General features: G+C 38.0%; 1 protein-coding gene across 3 annotated transcripts in view; it reads left to right on the forward strand.

The window, feature by feature from the left end:
* RFTN1 (raftlin, lipid raft linker 1) overlaps window positions 1–25,879 on the forward strand; it is a 95,974-nt gene that overhangs the window by 42,261 nt on the left and 27,834 nt on the right. For all 3 annotated transcript variants that reach the window (XM_030009956.2, XM_030009960.2, XM_030009959.2), the window contains exons 4-5: window positions 8,618–8,726; window positions 21,635–22,058. In XM_030009956.2, the coding sequence (XP_029865816.1) occupies window positions 8,618–8,726; window positions 21,635–22,058 (533 nt within the window). The remainder of the gene's footprint in view (window positions 1–8,617; window positions 8,727–21,634; window positions 22,059–25,879) is intronic.

A 25,879-nucleotide genomic window follows, 5' to 3' on the forward strand; every position in this document is an offset into this window, starting at 1 on the left:
GGGAGAACATGAAAGTAAAGGACGGATTTATTTTTTTTTAAATCAACAATAGAATTGTTTGCACTGCAAAAAATGTCATGTGCGATTAAAGTAAATTAAGTAAATATAGGAGTGTTTAATTCTTTAGAGGCACTGAGCATGAAGGTAGTCTACCAAGTAGCTGAAGGACTCTGCCATTGCTCTCATTAAATTTAATATAATAAATTTAAATATTTCTGTGGCACCTAATTGCATTGTGCACGCTAACAAGTTGATTGGAAGTGGTTTGGAAGTTGAATAGAATAGAGTTGGCTAAGGAATAGTAACTTCAATACACCTGTGAATACTTTCTCTCTTGTTCTCCCTCTAAATTTCAATGGTCTTCTTAATTAAAAAGCAATTGACTGTTTTACTGTCTGTGCTGAGTTCTGAGATACTTGGGTTTCTCGGAGAAGGCATCTTGTAAAAAAATACGCAAAGAAAAATCTTCAAGCCCAGGTTTTTACAGGTTTTTTTTGCTGAATGTAGGGAAGGCTCCAGGTGTGAAGTATAGCCCCTTGCCTGCTGGTTCGCATTGATTCACGCTTGGGAAAAGTTGATTCACACTGATTTACACTTGAAGACAAGAATCTCAGGAAAAGGGATATATGGTGGTACCCTGGAAAGTGCGAACGTGTGACAGCATATCTCTCCTGGCGAAAGTGACAGGGGAAGGTCCATGCATTTGTGAGGTTCTGTCTAACTGAGATAAGGAGAGTAGCATGTATGTTGCTTACATTCCCTCGAGGAACAGAGATTGTTAGTTCCTAGTGTGTGTAATAACCTTTCTCTCTTCGCCTATTTATTTCCATACTCGCAAGTTTTTAATATAACAATCTCTGTTTAGGTGGTTTGTGCATGTTACTATATTTTGGACAGCTTGTGGTTGTTGCAGATAACCTGTTCCCTGCAAAGAAATCACAGTCAGACCCTGAACAAAATTGTAACAAACCCATAGCACAAAGCTGCTTTAATTTATTCTGAGCTCCCTATAATGTCACACCCTGTCTGGTATCTTAAAAGTTTCAAAATTCAATATCAATTAAAATGTTTTAATTTCCCTTTCTAAATACCATGCATGAGAAATCAAGCTCCATTCTCTTCCATTAGGAAAGATACATGGTCTGGGCTCATAAACTGTCTGCTTACAATAGTTTTGACGTGTTTGCAGATGCTCCATTTCACCACAGTAGAGTGAAGCAGGGGATATAAATTGAATTCCAGAGAGGTCTTTCTCTCCATTGTTCCATCTATGTCTTAGGACATACCCTTCTACAGGTTTTGCCTCCAATCAATAAAGCAATCAGCAGGGAAACATTGCTGTGCAGAAGTAGACTAAGTAGTATAATTTAAGAATAATTTTTTTTAGACTAGACTTCTATGTTTACCTCAAACAATTTTGCAGCTGTTTTCCCTTTCTGTAAAATAATGAGGTGTCAGGTGTTCCAGTGATTCTCTTGATGAGACAATTTTGATTCTATTTCTATGATTTCCCTATATCCATTAATCCTGATGAAATGCAAACTTTCATCACTTGGCCAAAAATAATTCTATTTATCTGCAAAGGAATTTGACAGACTGAGTTCAAAAGTTTAATAGTAAACCAGGATTTTTACAGTTTCTTTTTTTTTTTTGCTGGTATGCAACGTTAATTCCAAATGATTCAATTAATGGTATATTCTGAGATAAAGCTAAATTTTTGTGTCCTCTGTGTCATTTTGTATTGGGTTTGGGGAGGGGGGTTGGTAGTGGGGGAGAGGCTGCAGGGGTGGCTCCCCTGAGAAGCTGCTCGAAGTTTCCCTGGCTCCAAGTTGGACCCGCCTCTGGCTAAGGCCGAGCCCACCAGCGATGTTGGTAGTGCCTCTGGGAAAATATATTTAAGATGGGAAAACCTGCATCGGAGAGGGGAGTGGGATGTGAGAGGAACACCTATGCAGATACCAAGGTCAGTGAAGAAGGAGGGGAGGAGGAGCGGGGGAGGAGGGGATGCCCCTGCAGCCCGTGGTGAGGCGGCAGGCTGTCCCCCCTGCAGCCCATGGAGGGGAGCGGAGGAGCAGATGCCCACCTGCACACATTGTCTCTGCCACTCCTTCCTCCTCAGGGGGAGGACTCCTCACTCTTCCCCTGCTCCCTCCCATGGGAGACAGTTCTCCACGAACTTCTCCGGCGTGAGTCCTTCCCACGGGCTGCAGTTCTTCACAAACTGCTCCAGCGTGGGTCCCTTCCACGGGCTGCAGTCCTTCAGGAACAGACTGCTCCAGCGCAGGCTTTCGCATGGCGTCACGGCCATCCTGGGGGCCATCCAACTGCTTCAGCGTGGGATCCTTCTGGAAGCGTTGTGCTTTGTGAAGTCTTGGTTTGGTCCTCTGGCATTTAGATTTGCACATTTGCCTTCCGAAGGCAAAGGAAGATGTTTCTAAAAACATCCAGGCAATTAATCAAATTTCTGATTCTTAGCTGTTTGAGACACCTTCTAGCCCTAAAAAGCTTTTCTTCTTCTCAGGCTTTTTTGATAGGCACGTGAAACAGGGAATTGTTTTTCTGACTTTGTGTAGAATTCAGTGGATAGAGCCTTGAGCCGTGACTAGTGCCTCTGACTGGAAAGCCTGTCTTTGAGTTTCTGTGGATGTTTCTTCATTTTCCATGTGAAAATTTTTCATGCCACATTTGACCTTCAGTGGCACATCACTGTATAAAACACGCACAGTGGTCTGGAGCTTTCATGGAGCACGCACTCTGCTACATCAGCTGCATCCCCCGCTCTGATGTCATTTGCAAACTTGAGAATAGCACACCTTGTCCACTCCTCCATGTCATCGATGAAGATGTTAAACATGACAGATCCCAGGCTGCAGACCCCTGGGTGGGGACTCAACTAGTCACTGGGCTCCAGACAGGGCGTCACCGTTAACCATGGAACTGGTTTTTACTCATCTAGTTTTCCAGACTGGAGTACCCTAACTTGCATACAAGAATAGTGTGGGAGTCAGTGCCAAACCTCTTGCTAAAATTGCCATCAATGACAGCCACTGCCCTCCTTCCACTTGTCCACAAATCCACTCATTTTAACATCAGAGGCAATTAGGTTAGTCAACTATGATTCACCCTTGCTACAACCACGGTGACTATTCCCAAGCCTCTACTCCTTCATAGGCCCTGAAATGTGCTACAAACGATCTCTGCAGAAATACAGGTACTCCAGTTGAACGTGTTTCACAATGATACAGTCTGACAAAAAGTATCAGTGATCTCTTCTAGTGCTTCTGTGCTTGCTTGAATTGGTGAAGGTAGATAATTTTGCATTGGTACAATATATTTTTAATTTAAATGTAAATGCACATGTGTGTGTGTGTGTGTATGTGTATCAGTTTGGTTTTCATGTAGGTTTTAGACTTGAAGATGGCAAATGTCTGACTTTGTCTTCATGAGTATTAGGATCAGACACGTTTTGTGCGCAAATGCAGTGCGTGTTGTTGCTCTCAGCAGTCTGATTTCAGCTGGCTGAAAAAATAATATTTATTCCCCGCCCAAGAGTCAACAGATATCTTTCTTTAGCTCAAGGGACAATGGCTTGAGTTTTTAAAGCTTGTTATTTGTTTCAGGTTCAAAGAAATACATATTTCCTCACAACAACTTTTAACATTGACCCAAAATAAATGTTCTTTCATCTGTGTTCTCAAAATTATAAACACTGCGTGTTAAAGATGCCTATGTATCCATACATGCCTGAACTTTTCTCAAGAAACTCTCTATGCTGTCATTAAAATAAGTTTATAAATTTTACTAACAAGTAATATATATTCCAGTGATAAGGTTTCCTGTATAAAAAAATTCCTAGTAAAGAAAATGTTTAGATAATAAAGTTAAAACAGTGTCACGTGGGTTAGAGTTGAAGTTGTTATGATACAATATACCTGCTTTTATTTTTATAAAAAAGTGGTGTGTTTGTTGGGTGGGCATTATAAAACCTATGGGTTTTTAATTGGTGCCTTCTTGGTTTTCAGATACTCTAGTTTTGCTAGATATTTAACCTGGAATTGTACAGATACCAACTCCTCATATTAATCACATTGATGTGGTTTTATTTTTTTGTAATGTAGATCAATTTGTTATAAATGTACAGTTATGTTTTGAAATGTAGAGCTATTCCTATGTACTGGAAAATCTCAAAACTGCACTTATATTCCTAGCATCATCTTAATCAAATATTTTTACAGTATCTGCACAGCTTACAAGAATGCTTTCAGCTTTCTGAATTCATGGGCATGGAGAACTTCAGGAAGATTAGGACCAAATGTTGGCTCCCTCATTTCCTTCTTGTATCTGAAAAGGATTGGAAATTCAGTTTGTAACAGACACCGAGTTGTCAGCTTTAATAGTTACTGTGTAAGTTAGTGGTACTCTACAGCTGGTAATGGTTTATCTACCATGAAATGGCGCTTAACTGCAAACAGCTGTACAGGAAATGACAGCCTACTGAAACAACCATCGTAAAATATTTTTGGCCAGTGAACTTCCAATTATAAGTGCAAATCTTATTTATTCTATATATTTTCTTTTTCTTTAGTGGCACTAGAGGTCCTATTTAGGATTTAATACACCACTCTTTTTAAGACCGTGGTCCTCAGCCTTTTCTGAGGGAGGGTACCCTCTACTCCCAGCCCCGATGTGCCTGTAAATGCCTTCCCTCTGCACAGCGCCAGGTAGACTGAAATTCCCTCTCAGCTATTTGCCACCTCCTGGTTAAGGTTGCCCATGGTGGTCACTGAGAGTACCTACAGTGACAGAAAAGTACTTCTTCAGGAAAATCGGTAAAGATAAACAATGAGATATATAGCAAAGGCAGGAAAACAAATGAAAGCCCAGGGTGTATGAAATACAGTGAAATTTTCTGCCAGTCTCCATGATTAATCAGTGGTTACCCTCTCCTGGGGTGTTGGGCAGGACACTGCCCTTAAGCGCTGGCATTGTTCACACTGTCCCTTCTGTTCCCTCTTAGGTATCACAAAATGCGTTATAGTGAGTACAGGATGTTGTAAGGAGTTGGAGTGTACCAACTTCTCTGGTTCATCTCCGAGAAGGGTACAGCCTTACTGTATCCAGGTGTGCTTCTTTCCGGGCTGGGCCATTTTTAATTAACCCAGGGATTTTTTATTAGAGGAACAAAGGTAATAAAAACCCCTTGAATGGTTGAAGACAATGAAGGGAAGAAGATTCAGTTTTCCAACCTAGGAGGAGGAGGAGGAGGAGGAGGAAGAGGAAGAAATTACTGACTGTACATCCAGAAGAAAAGGAAGATCTTTCAAACTGTTGGGGCTTACACATTTTTTTTGACTAAACTGATCTCAGCATTTCTCTTTCTCTTTTGCTTTCTGTTGAGAAATATTTTACGAATGGACTCCCAGTAACTTCCTTTGCTATAAAACTGGTAAGAGACTCCAGAGTAATGGTTATTGGGTTATTTCTCAAATGATTGACATCAGTCCTTCTTCAGAGGAGAACAGGGGGATGGAAGTGCAGGGACAAGACTGAAGTTAGGAGACTTGAGCTCTGCTTTTGACTTTTGCTCTGAATTTGTGATCTTCATAGATGGGTGTATTTTGGGGGTCCTAATTCATAGTCTCTAATGAAAGTGGTTCTAAAAGTAGTCCCATTAAATGAATAAAACCAAAAATATAATAATTTCTATTCAGTATAGAATTTACCTGTACCTATATTTAGCTACTTCTCTATACTAATAATACTCAAAGAGTTTAATAAGAGACTTTAATGATATTTATGAAATACTTTGTGATTCATCTATGAAATGCATTATTTATTGTATAGAGGCTGGAAATAATTTCTTGCCCACCTGGATTTGCTCAGAAAATTATTTTTGTGGTCTGTGAAATCCACAGCTGTTTATTATTTTCATGTGAAAAGCTACGGCTTTTGTTTTGTTTGTTTGTTTTTGACAGAATAATGGGCTCTTAAATGTTTCCTAAAAAGGTGAAAACTACCAGTATAGACAAAGGCTTGCCTGTAACATATATGGACGTATTTTACTTGAAGGCATAGGAAAATACTTTTTGGTAATATAGAGTACTTCTGTTAGAAGATTTTAAGTAAAGGTTTTATGGCCTTTAGCAGGATCTGTTACATGTGTTCTGTAAAATAATGTTCCTAACAGAGTGCAATGGTATTTGATGCAATTTCTTTCATAAGCCCTAGTGCAGAGGTAGCCCCCAGACTTTTAGAGCAAGAATTCACTGTCTCCTGTTCGCTTAAATATTTACAAGCAGCAAGTGTATTTCAAAGTAAGTGCTTGTTAAAGGAGGAAAAATAAATGGATCATTTTAAGCAGTTGCGGTAAGAATCACTATATTTTTGTGGATATAATCTGTATCTCAGATAACTTGTACTCCTTTCAAAGAAGTTGCAAGTAGGTCCTCCAAAAACTGCACAAAATCAGAGTCCAGGGAGCTGTTGAGGGTGAGGAGAGGGATTAGGAGAGAGTGATTCAAGGGCAAACTTCCCTCTTCCTTATACCTGTGTATAAACCTTATCAATACAGGTTGAAAAGAATTTGTTTTTACAGGTAGCCAGTGGGTTTAAACATGAAAGTACAGTCTTTCTCGTTCTTTCAGAGCAATTAGAATAGTAAGTTTTTATGTTTGTCACAGCAAGTATTTACAGCAGCACTGCAGTTTGCATGGGAATCTGATCACTGTCTAAGGAACAGGCCTTGGTGAAAGAGTGGGCACAGAAATAGCATGACACATACTTAATTTCTGGGATTTGATATCTTAACTTTGAATTTGAGCTGTATTATTTCAAAGTCTGTGAGCTGGGAGTATGGCTTCCTCAGCCAGGCGGGAAGGGGGTTGTGATGAGTGCAGTGGGTTGTCCCGGCGAGGGAACTGGTGGAGACGTTTGCTCCTCACATTTGTAGAGGCGTAGTGTTGTCCCCCCAAAATGGGGGGACATGTAACGCCTGTTTCAGAGGAGTAGTGGTGGAACATTTTTAGTTCCCCAATAATGATTTCTGTAAATCCTTTAAAGATGTTTGGACAGTTGCCATGGACACCCATGTTAAAATTTTTGTCCAGAATCAGAACAGAATGGGACCACAAGTTAGGAGAAGAACCTAGAAAGAAGGAGAAAAGCAAAAAGGGAAAGGACTTCAGTGTTGCCAAACAATTCACAATCTGGTACTGCCTGTCCCATGTATAAGTGAGATAAGAGAAATGAAATGAAAGTATAGCCTCTGTGAAAGTGGGGGGATCAAATACAAAATATTATGTCATGTGATACTTCAGAAAATCTCTGCAGTATTGCCTAGGAAACACACTGCCAGTTTGCAGTCAGCAGCCTACGCATCTCATGGCTCTGAGCAACAGTTAGCATCTCGGGAAAGCCCCTGCGACCATCTGTAGCTGAAGCGTGTTTTACGTGTCACACAATCTCAGTCCCCAGAACAGGGCTTTTACACAGACTTGCTTTGGCAAGCATGGCAAGCCTGCAAAGCCCTTGTTTTGTTTTTTCGCTGCTTCCTCAGCACTCTCGGTTCAAACTTCTGCACCTTTCTTCCTGTCCTGTAGGTCAAGCAACTGCTGGCCAGGGTTAGTTCTTTACTTCAAACTAGATCTTTTGATTCACCGTATGGGTTGTTAAGATAACTACTTTGTTACTAATCCCAAGAATTATAGGCTAGCTTTTATTTTTGTACATTCCTCCATGTGTTCTCCTAAAGAACTGATAAAACAAATGATTCTCTAGATTCCCTCTGTTGATCAGGTATATCAGTTTCCTTTCATGGGAGTCCGGAGGAGATGAAAACTGCCTTCAGTAGCACTGCTTTGCAGTGCACGCCTACAGGCTGTTTCTCAAGATCATTCAGGATAACTTCCAAACTTTCCCTTGGCATGTTTTGACCAATATCATGTTTCCACAGCACTGATTTATTCAGTAATGTATATGGCAGATGCCATACGCTTTGAATTATTTCAGGAGTTAGTGTCTTCTGAACAAGCAGGGGTTTCACACATACCTTTACGTTTCTCAACAGCAATGCATAAGGTAAAACTGAAGGATAGACTACTTTGATTAGCCCCTGATTTTTAAATGTTGACTTAGAATCGTGGTAGATAAAAGAAGGGATTCCTTTAACTACTGTCCATGAAACACACCCTACATCAGGCTGCCCTGTGGGGCCCAGAGCATCTGTCGGCCCATTGCCCTGGCACCTGCTTTCTGCGTATTCTGAGTTACATCACCTGGGCATCTCCTTGGCGTTTGCCATAGATGCCAGGCTGACAAAGTGTTTCTTGGACAGATAAAGAAATCTGGAAGTCCCTGAGGCATTCCACCATCCACAGTCATTGGTGTGATTTCCTTCCGTAGCAAGTAGGTGAGATGCTGTAGCTGCCGCTTGTCAGAACTGTGTCAAGCACAATGGAGTGAATGTATTGGAACTATGTCGAGCTCAATGGAGTGAGTGTATTGGAACCGAAGTTTTGTCTGAAGGTTAGCTCTGCATGGGAAATATTCATAAAGAGGATGTCTGGATATCCAATGTTAACAACAGAAACTGATTCTTTTTTTCTGCATGCCTCTTTAGGTCTCCAAAAGGTGACGTCCACAGTGAAGGATATGTCTTGGAGGTAGAGTGCTGTTCCTCTGTAAACCAACTTTCAGACAAGAAGGAGATACCTGATTTTATTAAGAAAGTGAGTAAAAAAAAAAAGGGGGAAAAACAAAACACGATATGCTTTTATTTGCACAATAATTACTGCTTCTAGTTGTGTCAGTCTGACAATAGGAATATGTGTACATTTTGTGCTGTTGAAACCCTGCACTAGAATTTGGTGTTTTGTAATTTTAAGTATCTGAAGGGCAATTATACTTATTGAGAGAAACAAGTTTCATCATATTATTATGAAAAATGTGCCCTGTCACAGATGATACCAACTAAGTTACCACTGTAGAAGACAGTCATATAATGGTGTAAACGTTTTAAGTTGAAACAATACATGTAATTTCCATTTTTTTGTCAAAATACCCTGTTGGATAGTACTGTAGCTAAAAGGCTGGAATCCCCCAGATTATTTAAGTTTTGTTTCAGTATCACATGATGTTAGCAGTTAGAGAAGGTACTGGTAACCTAAATCCCTTTGTCATCTGAAATAGTGTTGCTTTCAGTAAACTTTTGTATGTACTGGGGAATTTGAAGAGACCCCTGCAATTCTTTATTTGTTGACTTCTTTTTAAAATTATTTTGATGCTACAATATTCTGCCAGACTGGAAATTATGAGGTTATGTCCATTTTAGTGAAGACAGATTCATTGTACATGTTTCAGATTTTGCAGCATCTGTTATGTCCTATTGCATGTTGTAAAAACTAGCATTAAATACTATATTTACTTAGCCACATGGTGTAAGAATAGTTTGAGTAGGTATACTCCCCTAGCTTTAATCCACATTTCAGTGGTAATAGTTAAGAAAATTTTGTAGAACAAATTTCAGCACAGGCTGTATGAGCTTGATTCAGGACTCAGCTTGACAGGCTACACTCATATTCAATCTCCTTTTTGCTATGAATTGTAAAAACTGGATTAAAAATAATGCAGCTATGACTATCTGATCATCATCATCATATTCAGAGATACATAGATTTTGATATCAGAACAAACTGAAGTTTTCTGAACGCTTAATAATATTCAAAAGTTTGAGTCTGAATTTTTCTTTAGGTTTTATTGTGCTATTGCACTACTATTCTGATGCTATCTTGGATTATTTCAATATATTCACACTTAGGCAAAACTGGTGTAGTTATTGTGTATCAGTTTCAACATGTTTGATTTTGTTCTTCAGTTCTTTGAGTCAGAGTAGAAATATAGGCTTATCTGTCACAACTGGTAGCAAAATTTTACATCATTGCAACAGAAAATATCTTTGCATTTGTAACTTCAGAAAGAGTATGGCTAACATGAAAACAAAATGACAATCCAGGAGTCATCTTATTTCCATAAATATCCAATTCTGAGACTCTTTAGAATGCTTTTCTAGACATGGAAATGTTTCTGTTGGTAGAAGCCATTTGATTATGGGGTTATGAAGATGCCTTTTGAAAGATAATAATTTAAATTTTAATAGCTAAAATGTATATTTACTGTTTCTCTGTAGGCTGAGTATGTCGCTCATCCTCAGATGTTATTTGATGTAGAGGAATTTGAAGTTCTTTGAAGCTGTTGCTGTCAAATGTGTGCTGTGTCACTGTCTATATCTGATTAAACACATTGTGAAAGTCTCAACACTTTTATGTAAATCTAGCTCAGGAAACAGGACTTGTTTGGGAGTAGGAATTAATAGTCATATTAACTAATTTGTCTGAGCAACAAAAATGTCCATTGCTTTTAAGGGCATATAAAACAGATCTTTACAGACAAAATAAATGAAAAATAAAGGACATTCTTCAAAGAAAGTAGTAACAAAAAGCGTTAGAGATGGCAATTGCTTACTTTCAAAAAAACCCAACCCTGTAATTCTTCTCAAACTGTGGAATACAATTGAAGTTAATAGTGTGTTGTAATTGAACAGGCAAATCCTTGATCACAGTTTTTCATAGCAGAGGCTTGTAGCACAGGTTTACCATCTTACTGCATTGCAAATTACTATATTAAAAAAAAAAAAGATACCAAATAGAGTAGACATACTTTCAAAACAAAATAACAAGTCAAAATTTTATCCAACTTTGAATTTACTAGAAAAAATTCCTCTACCCTAGGAAAATTTTATTAATTTTATTATGCACTGCTGAGCAAGCATTGTTTACATGGAGTTTGAAGAAGGATGCAATTTTAGTAACTTCTTTTCTCAGTTGACTTCTTGTTGCATTGAAAATGTATGCCATATTGAATATTAACTGCTTGCTCCTGGCAAACAGAAAACAATTTTGCAATGGGATACAGCATAGATAATATCTTTTTTCTTCTTCTATAACGCCATATAAATGTTTAAGAGTAATGAAGTAGAAACAAGGATGTTATTTCACGTGGAGAATGCTTCTGGCTCACTGAAACAAAGTGCCTCAGTACAATGTTGACTATAAAACATTTAAGAAATGCCAGAGAAGACTCTCTGGTCAAACCTGTGTTCTGTTGCTGAGATCCTTCTGCGCTTCAGGACTCTGTCCCAATTCTCTCCTCTCTTCTGTACATTTTTGCCACTACTGCGGTTTCTGACCACAGTAAGAGCCAGTGAAGACAGGAGACACTTAAGTATTGGGGACATAATATTGCATAGGATACATTCTTCCTGTACCTTAAAATCACCACGTTCTGTTTGTTCTTTCATATCAATGTGGATCTAGTGCGGCTCAACCTGTCCTAAAGAGCTCAGAGTGTCCCATGGTGTCTTTGTCATGTAATTCCTGGGCAATGAAAGAAGTAACTTAACTGTTGTGTATGTACTTTACTGCTGTATTGGTATTAGCACTCCTGTCTTTAACTCTCAGGCAAAAAAGAGATTAAAGATTTGCTCACCTGCTTTTTAATGAGCAAAGCTAACTTCTGAAGTTCTGATCACTGTGGCTCAGATCATTCTGAAGTTGTTGCAAGTCAAGAGATGTTACTTCTAAGATACTGTGTTTTGTAACACTTTGACTTGTGTCTCGTGTAAAATAGGGTAGCCTTTAATTACTTCCTTAGTTGCTCTTTATTTCTGTGTATCCTGTTACCGTTTTTTTCATCTGAGAGTGTTCTCCTGAATCTGCTGAGACAAGTAAGGGAAGGAGAAGCTAGGCTGACATCCCAAGAAAAGAGTTATTTTGGATACGCAGTCATATATGAATGCCAAATATGTTTCTCATGACCTTTGTTTTCCACATCGGAGTTACACGCTCTAGAAGAACTGTAACAGGCAGAAGGTTTTACTCCTATGTTCACATCTTTGCAGTGCTGGTAAAAGATCAGGAAATGGAGGATAATTTCTGTACCATTTCTTCCCAGTTCTGACTTTTTAAAATTTAGGAAGCACATCTTTGTATCCTTGGTTGCCTGCTTAATAATGCCCTGTCAGAAGGAAATTCTTGCATGCTAAGTTTTTTTTCAGTTTGACCCCATTGCAAGTTTCATATTTCTTGTCCCTGCGGACTGATTATCCTTCCCTGGGGAAGCATAATAAGCATGGAAAAGTGTGGTTTAAAAATGCTGCGGCTTAACTGAAATCCAAATGCAGGCCTCTTCCTTTTGTGTTTTTGACTAGACAAGGACCCCTCCCTGCTGGTCTGTCCTTACTTGACTCAGAAATGAGTCTAATTTCTTCCAACATACCTAAGGCCATACAGATGAATAATTGGGTTTGCATTTTCAGAAGTGGACCAGTTCAGCTTGGAACACGACTGCCATCTTGAAACACCTATGTAAAGCTTATCTTGCGATGAAATCTGATGTATGAGACAATGTTTGTCAAGTCTGCTCATTCCCTCTGTTCATAGTCTTGGTGAAGTTCAGTAAGCATACAAATGCCATTGCCAGCACTAGCTCAAAAGCTGCCAGTAACATGTCACTGCCTTAAGTGGTCCTCTGAACAGCTTCGGGAGTCCAAAGTACCCTAGAAATAATCTTGACTCCTGCAGATGTAGTGACTGTGCCCGTAAGTTTGTTGATGTTTATTTTCTAGTAGTAGCATTGCTGGGCCAAGGAAATGATGGTACCTCTCAGACTTAAGTGAGCGGGACCCCAGGGAGCAATATGCCAACAAAACACATTGCAAGGACACTGCCACCCACGTACTTGTTCTAGAGTTGGCATGTGAAACAGTGACCACTAGTTCTCACTGGTACAAAAGCAAGTTGTGTAGGGAATTGGACTATTTTGAAAGAAAGGCCATACAATACTAACACTTACATGAAGAACTCACATCCTACATTGCTGAAAGGATCTACCATATTGGAGCCCTTTTGCCAGTTTTATGGAATATATGGTATCAACTGGAATTTACTGGAATTTTTCTAAATATCTTTTAAAAAAGAAAATGTTATCAGGAATAGAACTGGCATGAGGAATTAATATGTTTCAAGTGTTAGTTTATGCACTGGAAGGTAATACACATTACTACCAACTAGTTTAAACTGTAGTTGAACTTAGTGTATTCCTGAAAGGCAAGACATGTCCTGGAGGGGTTCAATCCTCCTGCCTGTTATCTGCCCTCGCTCCTTTGGAGGGAGTGGCAGGCAGGAGACTGGCTGAGTGGTTGGGTAAGGAACTGCTGCACGCCCACGGTAGATTTCTTGACTCTGTTGCTGCAGTCTTACAAGGATCTCTTCTGTGAAGTCTCTTGATTGCTCTGTTGGTGCCAGGGTTCCTTAGATGGTTATTGTAATCCTAAGCATTATTCTTTACTTTAGATATGTTTTAGCTGGCCTGCTCAGAAATTTCCTGTAGGGTATACAGTCAGAGCAGGTAGCAGTAAAGGATAGAAGAGGGGAAAATTTGAGTCTTTAATATTGCTCAGAGGATTGTTCTTCAAATGAATAAGCAGTTCAAATTTACTTCTGTGGCTAGAAAATGACCCCTCTAGAGTACTGTTTATTACCTAGGATTACTTATGTAGATGTGATCCCAACCTCTTCTAAAACCATTTCCATCCTTAAAACAAACCCAAAAAATCCCACCCCAAAACCTTCACCCTCCAGGGTATTTACAAAAGAACAATACAACATTTATTTCTTTAGCACATTGTAATGAAAACCGTTGCTGGGCACTTAGCTGACTGCTTTGTTTTCTGCATGTTTTCAGTGCAAACAGAGCCCCTATTTTATTTTTAAGTATTTGGATCTTAAAAGTAGATATGGTTGTGAAGCAGAAGTTGAAACTCAGCATCAATGGTTCAGCTGTTTGTGATCTGCTGTGATAATATTTATTAAAGTGCATTTTGTTAACATTTTGTAAGTGTATATATAACAAGAGATGGTAAAAAGAGCATATACTATGTTTTAAACAGCCTGGTGTGAAGGGAAACATCTGTTCCTGGTTAAGCTTCTTTCAACTTGTGTTCTTTTGACTAAGCCCTGTAAGAGTGGTGTTGATATATATCTTCCATGAACATTGCAAAACTATTTTCAGGACTCTCCCAGGAGCCCGGTTGTGCTTTTATAATCCTTTGCCCCCAGCAGCTTTCAGAGTCATCCTCTTGACCAAGATAAAAATAGATGTTATAAACTATGTAGTTGATGTTTTTAATGATCCCACTTCTGTCTGGTGGGAAAAATAACTTTTTTTTTAATAACAATAAATACGATAATTTTTTATACTGTGCTAAAATAAAATATGGGCAAATTGTTCAAATTGTAATTTTGGCTACAAGTAACAGATGGCTTGATGAAACAATGTGATTTTAAAGAAACACTCTTTGGTTTATATAAAGATAAAAGAAAGTGTTCCCTGCAAATTAAATGTAAAGTCTGTAAGTTTGAGACTGAATTCTTAATTATTAAAATATTTCTGTTGCCCTGAACCTTTTGGGTTTTTGTTTTCATTGCTTAGGACAGAGATGAACTAATCCAGTGTCCCAGTTTTGAATCACATTAGTGGTAGTTGATCACAAAAAAGTGACTGTTTTCTCATGTTCTCTGAAGAACGCTGAATTGTGTTCATCCAGCTAAAATGGTTGTTAGATACAACACTCAACCATCCATCTCTATAAATCTTTATTTTCCCCTTGCTTATGTTCACACATTAGTGTAGGAGTTTCTCTCAAAAGATTCATGCACAAGACATGGTCTGCATTTTGAAAATGCCTCTTCTCTAGAGCAAGCACTTGGGACAGAGTTTCTACAGCCTTTTTTTGACAGTGTATATCAAGTATTTGGGTTGAGTGATCTTAACGGGCTGCTCCGTAGCAGGTCTAAAACAATTTGTAGGGAATAAAATGATGTGGTTAAATTCAGGATTTCTTTTCAGAGTTTAGGGCAAGGATGGGAGGATGCAGTTATATTACATGGCTTTTGAGCAGGTACCGCAGTCACTGAACCTGCGTGGCCTGCGTCCAACGACGTTCACCCTTTATCAGCTCTGTGAAGGAACAGATGCTAAAATAATAATTTGAGCAGAATCATAGCACTCAAGACCACAGAGGATGAGACAGTGTGGTTTCAAGAACCGTCATCTAGTGAGATATGCTGAAAGGAGCAAATGTTTAGTATGGTTATATTGTTCTCAGGAATGAATGTACAGCTAACACAAGCTGAAGAGGAATTTTAAGTTGTTACTCTCATCCCTGCCTTGGCTCCAGTAGCAGGAGACATACATTTTGCTGTAACTTAGTATCTCTTGGCAGCACTGTCTTAAGAGCCTATCTTCTGTTTTATTCAGCATAGCACTTAAGTTGCGGTAGCTACTTGCTTCACTACATTTCTCCCTGTTCTGTTTGTAGCTTTCAGTTCCCTCTGGCAGAGCCTACTACCAATCAGCTTATTGTAAAACTGCAAAGCTTGCTTTCTTTTCCCTGTTCAGTACCTTGTTATGCTCTACCACAAATGCAACCAGAGCTTAAAGTGTCAAGTCAATGGTTCTCTTTGGTTTACTGCAAAGTTGGAAAGGCAGCATACATCTTATTTCTTCAAGAAACTGGTTAGTTTTTAGCTTTTAGGTTTGTTTTTGGACTCTATTATCTTCTCTTGGATCTGTCAACTTCATTCTAATAGTCTTATCTAAAGTTCCCGAACGGTAAAATTCTGGTCGAGGTTTTCATTGGAAGTATCAATATAAACACTGTCAACAACACTGTTTAAAGGATGACTCTGGTTTGGGATTATGGTAACATTTTTCAAGGCATCCCTCCAGTGTTTTATCCCTGATGACCTATTTTGATGTAACTGACAATGAAAATACTTGGTAATTTGAAAGCCTGAATGCAGACTGGGATTTGACATTCCAAAAGCTATGTTTATATTTACTTATGTTTATATGAACATGAACTATCTATCTCAGATTCAGAATTGGTGAGTGTAAACTGGAAAAGGTTAAAAATGCATGGGAAGCACAAGCTTAATTGACAGAGCATCCTAGTCAGAAAGGTTGCATGGTTTGGAAATCTGCAAGTAATGAAACAGAGTTTCAGAGTGACAGGACAGAGAAATGATTAGCAGTTGCTGCTTTGCTGTTGGATTAGTAGAATTATCTTTTTCTGTAACATAGTATTAGAGAGGCAAAAATGCCAAAGTCACAAAAGTTTTGAGTTGTTTAGAAAGAACTAAACCCCTCCTTCAGAACATTAGCTAAGCTTAGTTGGTTTTAAAATAAGCCCTAAACTCTGGATGACTGTTGCTGTCTTCTCAGGAAGGAGCGTGTGAGACCTACAGAAAGTATCAGAGGCAAATTAAAAGCCTGTCTTAATTTTAAACATCTGTTTTCAGAAATGAACAAATTAGAAGGGGGATGTGCAGTATTTGTGATGAAACATGTACTACTAAATATTAATGAAGGAGGACATAGTTGGAAGAATGTAGTCTTGAACATCCTTTTCCAGTTCCAACTCCTGGCATGCAGTACATAGTGTTCTCCTCAAACCACAAGATCATGTTCTTTGCCTGAAGATCCCCAGTGCTATGTCTGTTGTCCAAGGAGATTTGCTTGAATCCTAAAAAGAAGGTAGAAAAATACAGTGATCTTGTTTCTGGTGCACATTATGAGATCTAATGCCTCTAACATTGTTTTTTTAAAAACAACCAAATAAACAGACAGACAGACAAGCATTTCTTTTATTGGCTAAGACAGTTTATGCTTGGTTTAAATAGATAGCTCTAAGCAAAATTAACCAGCTATTGTTTCAAAGGCCATCTGTTTGGCCATCAGTAGGATTAAGTAGCAGTCTTTCCCTTAGTTCACTGAAGAGCTAACTAAATGCATCTGACCATCGGAAAATCAGTTCATTGCTCCTAGAGAATGTTGTCCTTTCTCCAAGCACATTTTTGCTATGTGTGCTCTTCGTAAATTGTTTCTGTTGTCTGTTTTTATATTAGCAGCAGTCCCCTTTACTGGGTTGCTATGACATTCTTTCAGTACATTGTTATATCATGAGCCATATAGCAAACCTGTTAATGAAATATTCAGTCCTAATGCCTAGGTTTTGAAGGTGTTTTTTCCTAGATCATCAGGAAGTGTAAGCCTTGAGACCATTTAGGACTGCTATAAACTGGAGTGCCCTGATGACATTAGTAAAACTGCTTTTCCTCTGGATGCATCCCAAAAATGTCCAGCTCCTGGTTTATAAGAGTTAAGACAAATTACTAACACTTGTCTTACTAAATCATTTGTTTGAAAATCCTTATCCAAGAGAGAGATCCTCTTTATTAAATTGCTGTGCATTATTTCCCACGTTTATTGATGTGGGTGGAATACTATCCTCAGCTTGTGGGAAGTGTTTGATTTGCTGTGTGCCATCCCATGGGAGAAATGTACAGAATGTCCCTGTAAGCAATTACCAAAGCTGACAAAAATATATGATTCTGTTCAGCATGGGATCTATATCCCTGAGCTTCTGTATTTATAAGTAGTACCATCGTGCTTGCTATGAATAGGAGATTATTACAGAGCTGATAATGCAACAAGAAGTGCAGAATCACAAACAATATGTGGACTGTACAATGAACTTGCCAAGTGTCTTTATTCTAAATAGATTTGAAAGGAAAACCTGTATGTGGCTGTTCAAAATGAGCTTTCAACCTGGAATCTCTGCACTTCTTTCATGGCTGTGGGGCCTATAGTTTAAAAACAAGGAGTTTCCAGAAAAGAGGATTTCATCGTTCAGCCATACTGTTGCCAGGTGTGGTTTTACAGATCTTTAAATTAGACTGTCAGCCATTTCCTAATTAGGTAGGGAGCCTTCAAGAGAACCAGAAGTATTTAAAAAGATGGGACATAAATTTGCTACATCAACATAATGTTTAGTGACACTGCTTTGAGCTGCTGATGGTTCCTTTTTTCCAAATGCAGTGTAAAAATAGCAGTTGATCGGTTCTGAAATAAACAATAACACTTCACAAATGATAAGAATATTAAGTGCCCCAGCTAAAATTCAATTAAGGTAGTGACATTGGGGCTGGACATGGTGCTTGTTCCTATTTCTGCTAGAGTTAGTGGGAGACTTGATATTTATTTCACAGATAGCAAAGGCTAAATCTGTCATTTTTTCCCCTAAGGGAAAATGCCAGGTTTCTAATCAGGCAAATTATCGGAATGACACTAAATTCTTTAACTGCCTTGGCCCTCTGTACACATGAAATTTCAGCCCTTCTTTAAGCAGGTTCTGTTTTTAAACTGGTGCAAATCCAGTTTGTTGCAAGCCAGTTATAAATGCATTTGGATGTACCCACATGGGGGGTTATCCAGATTGAAAGAAATGAGTTAAGTTTTGCTTCTGTTGTTGAACAATAACATCTTCTGTGATGGAGACCTGTTCTTGTATTTGTGGTTAATATCATCCAAGCAGCACTTTATGAGGCAATAAAAATGTTTCTGTTCCTAGCTGGGAAAAGAACCAAAGAATTTTTTTTTATTTTAAATTTTGTTGGAATTTCCCTTTTAAAAATTTCCTAAGATGTAAAGAGGAAGTATGTAGCATATTTAAAATACAAAAAAGGTCAGTAAAACAACTGAAATTATTATGGATCACCTAATGTAAGGGCATTTTTAATCTAGCTTTTTTTCTGATGTGGTAAGTGGTGGAGATACAGTTGTTCTGCTTTTTATGCTTTTTCCTCTCATTTAGTCATACAACGTAGTATGACAAGGACCTTTGTTAGTACTCTTTATTAGTACTCTAAACTGACACATAAAGACAAGTAATTGTAGTATTTATCTGATATGGAATATGTTCTGGGTGACCCTGTCAGAGTAGCATCATGTTCTTCCTATTCAGTTCAGCTTTACCGCTGCTTTCTCCCATGTGTTGCCCTCTTACTGATTCCCAATACCACATCTGCTAAGATACTTTCCCAAAAGGCTGGAACAGACACATCCGTCTGTTTGTACCAGTGCAGGATGCCTCGAAGGGTCCAAAAACCACAGGTGGCTGGTAGAAACAGCCCTTCTGTCCTGTGTAGCTCCTGGGCACAACCTGTCCAGGTACCAAGGTTTGGGCTTGTTTAAGTCTGGGTTTTTCTTTTTAAATTCAAATATTCAATATTTCAAATACAGCAAACAGGAAATGTGAATGTATATTGGATGGCATAATTCATTCTGGATGTGAAGGCAACTAAAATTTTCTACTATTTAAGCTCTCAACAGGATGCTGAAAAATTGAATTGCCTTTGTTTTGTAGTTTGAAGATGTTCATACTTTATTTATGATGAGAGCTAGCCTCTTCATGGTTTTGTGAAAAGTTGGAAGGAAAGACTTGTTTGTGTCTGCTGATATATCACTTCGCTGTTCTGCAGCTTACATTGCGCTGTTAATGTAACATTTCCTGCTAAATTGGCTTTATTGAAAATAATGAGATGCTTGGTTCTCCTTTATGTAATTGGGAAAATTTGAAATACAGGTTTAAATAAGATTTTTTATGCTGTATACTACCGATTAACTTGTTGGGAAAGGGCCTTGAAGATACAGTCTCTTTTTCCAGTCTTTCTGCTAAACTGTTAGGCTAACATGGCTTAGACTATCATTCAGTCCTTAGTTCCTCCTCTTTCCATTCTGAGAACAAGAGCCTCAGAACAAAAACCTCAGGATCAGGTATTCCTTAGAACAAACACATTTTTTCTGAGTGAGCCAAGACTGTAAAACATAGCTACATTAGCTGTGAAAGCTGTCCTCATCCAAATCACAGTGTGGGAGAGTCTGGTATAGATTGACAAGCAGTCTTTATTGATCAGGACCACATGTGTACTATCCTCAAACTCTTTAACAGTTGCATACTAGTTAAATTTCTATAATTAGCTGCCCTGCAACCTACTAAACAAATATAGTGGTGTGTCTGTAGATTGGTGATAAGAGATGAACTGAATTTGTAACTCTATCGTTGACTGTATAAAAAAAATATTTGTAAAGTTAAAACAGGGGGTTAGGACCATTAAGCATATTATGAATGCATCTATCATTGACATTCACTTAAACCTTTCTGAGCAAGCTAATTACATGCTAACTTTCTTCGTAAAGAGATACTCATTTGATCAGGATACTGCTAGTAGTATTTTTATTTGGAGGTGGTTGTCCTCTTTAGCAATGATCTTTAGTTAAGTCAGCATCCCATGTTTGCCAGGCTAAACACCTGTGAAGACCATCGCTCTGTTTCCTGGAGACCTCTGTTTAAGTTCCTGTGATCACAAAACCAAGAGTTAATTTAACATGGAAAATATAATAGTGGTTTGAAAGAGGAAGTTCTTGTTGTTGATCAGGTATCATCTGTAGGTTTGTGTGTTCAGAACAGTAACACGTTACCAGGAAGTAGATGATTCATTTAAAGAAAAATAAATTCTGGGTAGGAAAGATGCAGAAGTGAGCTTCCTCTTAAATTAAAAAAAAAAAAAAAAAGCCTGAACTGTTTCATGTAAGTTCATACTAAATTGAGCCTCGGAGAATTATTAAGACACTTTAACTCTCTGGAATTACATGGTATGCAGAGAAAGTGAAATTATTTCTCCATTCTCAAGGAATTTCTTTTTGAAATACTTATGTGTGTTTAGAGTTTATATTATATGAAGAGTATACATTCTTTCAGTGGGTGATTTTGATAAATGAATCAGCAGACACTCGTATGTTTTCATAGAAGTCTGGCTCTCACTGCAGCTTCTCCTGGGTTTGAGGGGTGTGAGGCTGGTGACTCGAATGGATGGTGCATCCGTAGTGCTGAGTCTGCCTAAAAGAGATTTCTCTCTCTGATTCGTCTCAAACCTTCCTTAGTTAATTCTGGCTTTATCTAATTGTCATTAATACTGGTCCAATACTTTTTTCTTAAAATCTTTTGTGATTTGATTCCTTTACCTAAAGTTTAAAGGATTAATAATAGTGCCCCTTAGTTTCCATTTTTCTTCTTCTTCTTAGCTCATCTCACAATGCCTTTTTGTATTCCAAGTTCTGTACCTTCCCCAAAGTGATGTATTAAAATAGCGTTTTTATTATGTGAAAGTTTGCCATTTGTGTCTCAATCCAAAATAAGACAAACAACAACTGTTGTTATAATGGTGCATATAACAGAGAATTAATAACCTTTTCCTTGCATAAGTGTCATAATCACACATGTAATACAGCAGAAGATGTAATACTAAGTCCCTGGATTCATAAAGTTGATACTATAAGTTTTTGTGAGTAATACCACTTCTGGTAATTTAGCGTAAATAAACTTTTCAAACAGATACTTTATCCCTTGTGAAGAAATATGTAAGCATTTTCTCTCTCTCTTTTTTCCCCTTTTTTCTTTTTTTCTGCACTTTCACATTATTTCAGACAATTTAGGGAACTTTCCATCCTGCTTCTCTAGAATGTAACTTTTTATGTAAATGTAACATGACAATTTCTCGTGGTAGTGGACAAAAGTAGCAAAATGACATGCTAGCTGCCTTGAAGGGTGTTATTTTCTGCATTTCTATTTAGCTAAGACAGCTTGACAGTTAAAAATCTAATCTTCTTCGACTTGTAGATTCAAGATGCTGCAAGTCAAGGCTTGAAATTTGTTGGAATTATACCTCAGTACCATTCCCAGAAGAGCTGTCTTGTCAACGCCTCCCTGACACCCGCCAGTAACAACTCTGTGCAATCAAGAGATAATAAAAATGTTTCAAATTACCCTGAGGATCATGCTTCACTGGATGGCGAAAAAATAGATGGCATTAATGGATGTAATACTCCAGCACCGAGTGAAGAAAGTGCTGACCAATGTGCCACATCCAGGGAGGGCTGGAGAGGTGAAGGACAGGCTACTGAAGAGCTGAACCTCAAGTCTGCGAAGGGAAATGAAGAACAGTTTCAACATGCGAACCCAAGTGTAAGAGAAGCAGCAGACAAGCCAAATGGACTTGCAGAGAATGAAACACCAGCACAATGCTTAAAACCACTTACTGGCAGTAAGTATTGTAGTGACCTCTCATACATAAAAGCCAAGTTAAAATTGCCTCAATTATGTTCCCAGCTTCTTTGAGGGGTGGGGATGCAGGGGGGACCTTAGCACTGTAATAGTGAAGAAAAGGTGCACCAAATGAGCCACTTAACCTGATTTCAACATGGTTACACAGTTCACAATGACTGAGCTAAGTCAGATGTCAAATGAAGAGATGATATAAGCGGGTGCAATTTTGTTATGGCCCATTTGTACGCCTGAGTGTAAAGACTTATTTTTGTCCGCTGTTCAGCTGAATTGGTTCTTTTCTGTATTTGTTGTGATACCCTGAGAGCTCTTGATCTTTGTATCCATTTTGTCCATTTGAATAAAAAGCCCTGCTAATCTGCCTGACAAGGTTTTGCAGCAATAGAAGGAATAAGTCACAAAGCTTTATCACAGTTAGCCCCTTTGTAGCAGGTGAACAGATAGCTGAAATTAAACCACATCAGGAACAGCAAGAATATATGTGATCTGGACTCTGAAGTCTCCTAGTATCCTGTAGTCAGGCTGGGGTCAATGGTACAGTCAGAATTGTAATTACTGGAAAGCAGCAGTTATTTTGTTAATGGCTCGGGTCCTCTTGGTAATGATGCTCCTAATAATTTGCCTTCCAGTTCTCATATTTTGTAAGATTATTCTTCATATGCCAATTTTCTTTCTTTCATTTCTTTGACATATTTCTCCTCAGGTGTGCTTTCCACTTTTAAATGTCATTTTATGCCATCATAAAACACAAGTCTCAGATGAGGTCTCAAAATACCCTCCTTAAGGTGTTTGTTGCTCAGAGGTTACTTCAGTAGTAGGAATTGTAATTCAAAATAGGATGTAGACCAGAGTAATTTAGAAAAGGAAAAATCATCAGAAAAAAATATTCTTGCCCCATTTCCAGTTTAAACCTCAAAATATTTTTCTTTCCTATATTTGCTTAAATCCTAGAAAACAGTGTTTACACTCATTTTTCTTGCCACTTTGCTTACTTTCCTTACAAGCTACAAATCTATGTAAAGAAATTCCATCTACATTCCTTTCACCTGGTACTGTCCTTGACTTTAATTTATCCTTATTCTTTGTCTTACATAGATTCAGTCAAACAATCCTACCCCTTTGGGGATTTTGTATGTAGGAGTGAAAATGACTTTGCATTGTACCCTCCTTGGACTATTGTCTTGGTTTCCGTTGCATTTTGGTGTAATTAGCTTTTTGCCATCAGGTTTGGATCACACTCTAGCAACCTTTCACCATACTTTCTTCAGTTTTTGCTGGGCAAAGAGGCAGCCAGATTTGGTCAAAGCATAGCTATTATTTGAATAATTTGTTCTGGTTTACACTAGAATCTTACACATTATAAAACCTCTCAGTTTTGCAGTTCTAGATTAGTTATCTCCAAGATATCTAATCAGACCAGTTCTTTCTCTTTTCATATACACTGTCTTTAAGAGAGTTAACCTAGCAAGTTTTATCATCTTTTTCATGCTGTTCTTCTCCATACTGAACAGTGGAAATCTTTTGCTACAAGTAACCGTGATCTTGGTATTTCTGCGTAATGTGAAGCTGATCACCTCCAATCTTCCCAACTTCCATCTGTAACAGCCCAGGATTTTATTACAGCTGCTGATTTGCCAGATAAGAGGTTTTATTTTAAAAAAGCCTTTAGTTTCCTTATTTATCTTTCATTCTCTGAATGCTTTTTGGCTTTTTTTATTTCTTACAGTTTTTTTTAATTGGTGAGTTATGCAAATACTTTCCCAGACGGAAGGTCTGAGAAGGCAGTTTTATGTGACAGTTCACCTATAGTAGAATTTTTCCCAAATCTATTGTCTGTACAACATTGCTGATTTCTTTATTACTCTTGTATGAATTTTTGTTATTACAGCACTCTTTTTTCCTCCTATGGAAAATGTATTTCAGTCTTTGGCACCAGTTCTCCATCCTTCCTTGGAACATGAAGACAGAAAGCATCAGGTGTTTGTTTTTTTTTCCAGTTAGCCTACTTATTCCATAGGAAGGTACCACTCTTGAACTCCTTCTTCCTTATATAAAACTTCAGGAAGAAAATATGTAATATTTCTTACTATTTGTGGAATCTTAATTTTGTTCTTTATTTTAGGTTTTATACTATTCAAGTGTTATTTTTATGCTTCTTTTTTTTTCTGAATATTTTGTAGTGCTCATTCCCCTTCCCTTTTATGAAAGGGCTCTTCAAAGCAGTGTTGAAAATTATTTGCCTGTGAACAAGGCACAGGTATTCCAAGGGTACATCCAAAAGTGCTGTGTTACCTAGAACCAAACTGAAGGTGTCTTTGTCCATGCTTGAGCGGTCAGGATTGCTGGTGAAAACTGTTGTCAACAGTGACTTGAACAGTGGTTAGGAATGGTGTACTATACGCTCAATAATGGTGACAAACCAAGTCAACCACTGAAAGACTCCCACACACTTTAAGTGCATGTTGTCAACAGCCCAGTGTCAAATCCAAATTATCATCTCCCTATGGTTTTCCAGTTCCATGATTTGCTATTGTTAATTAATATAATGTCATCATATACACCAAAAAGATCTCAGTTTCCAACATGAGTCTATTTTGGGGGTCAGAATCAAAACAATCATAGAAGTTTTCTGTGTATGCTCTTCTGAGTTAGGATTATCATACTTCTATTCTTTCTAAACAAGTGGTAAACAGCAAGAGGATTCAGGTTAACAGTTTATTCCTTTCTACTCTATTTGAATCATGGTTCATGTCTTGAGATCATTAGGTCTCTTTTTCATGTTTGGTTGTATCATGAGCTTCCTGCTCTCCAAGTGCTGCCAGCCTGTCTCTGAGCATCTCCCTTCTAATATTTTTTTCAATTTACACGCTACTTCTTGCTCAGTGACGTTTGTTAGAGAGCAACCTTAACATTTCTCGTAACATCTCCTTCTTTACTTTAATACTTGAGATTGGAATATAATAATTTGGAATCAAGAGGAGCTTATTGAATGAATGAATTTCATATAATGTCTTTACCTTTTATATTAATTTATTTGGGGAGAATTTTTGGCATTTGGAGGTCAATAGAAATTTTACCATTGATTTCCATGTCCATTATAAGTATTAATGTCCAAACATTTTTTATTGGTAATTCTATTGATGGTTGTACCCTTCTGAGAATTTGGAAGGTCTATCTGCACTTAAACTTGCTTCCAATTTTAGGGCTGTGAAAGCTCAGCTTTGCTGTCAACAATTACTTTCTTGCGATGGTAAGCCTACAATAACTGCTCCTATGATATAGTAGAGGAGATATGGAGCAGAGTCTAGAAAATGTTCTCATTTGTAAGACCCTTCACAATTCCACTTTTAAAATTCATGTACTGTTGTGTTAATGTCTCACCTTGGCTCAGACCCAGAGTAAATCAACTAACCAGCTAGCATAGTCTCTACAGTAATGCTTCATTGCATTTTCTTCAGATGAGACTACTACTTGGCTGGTTCTGTGCCATTGTATTATCAAAACCAAGTTATTTAATACTTTAGTTTAATGGCCATGATCTATGGAACGCAGTTTCTCCTAAATTTGCAGTCAGATTTTGTATTTGCACTGTCCTCAGTGTCCCAGTTCTTTTAACAATTCATTCAGTAGAAAAATAAAGGTACTCTGTGCATTAATTTTTAGTGATTTTTTGACTGCTACAGTACTTAAAGCAGTTTGTGGAGCATGTTTTCCTATCGTAGTTTACACTGTTAACTCCAGTAAGGGGGTTGTCCATTAGTACTCAGGTATTACTGTCTTTAAATGTTTTATTATTAACAG

This window comes from Aquila chrysaetos, chromosome 3 (genome assembly GCF_900496995.4).
Source record: "Aquila chrysaetos chrysaetos chromosome 3, bAquChr1.4, whole genome shotgun sequence".
In the NCBI taxonomy this organism is placed as follows: Eukaryota; Metazoa; Chordata; class Aves; order Accipitriformes; family Accipitridae; genus Aquila; species Aquila chrysaetos.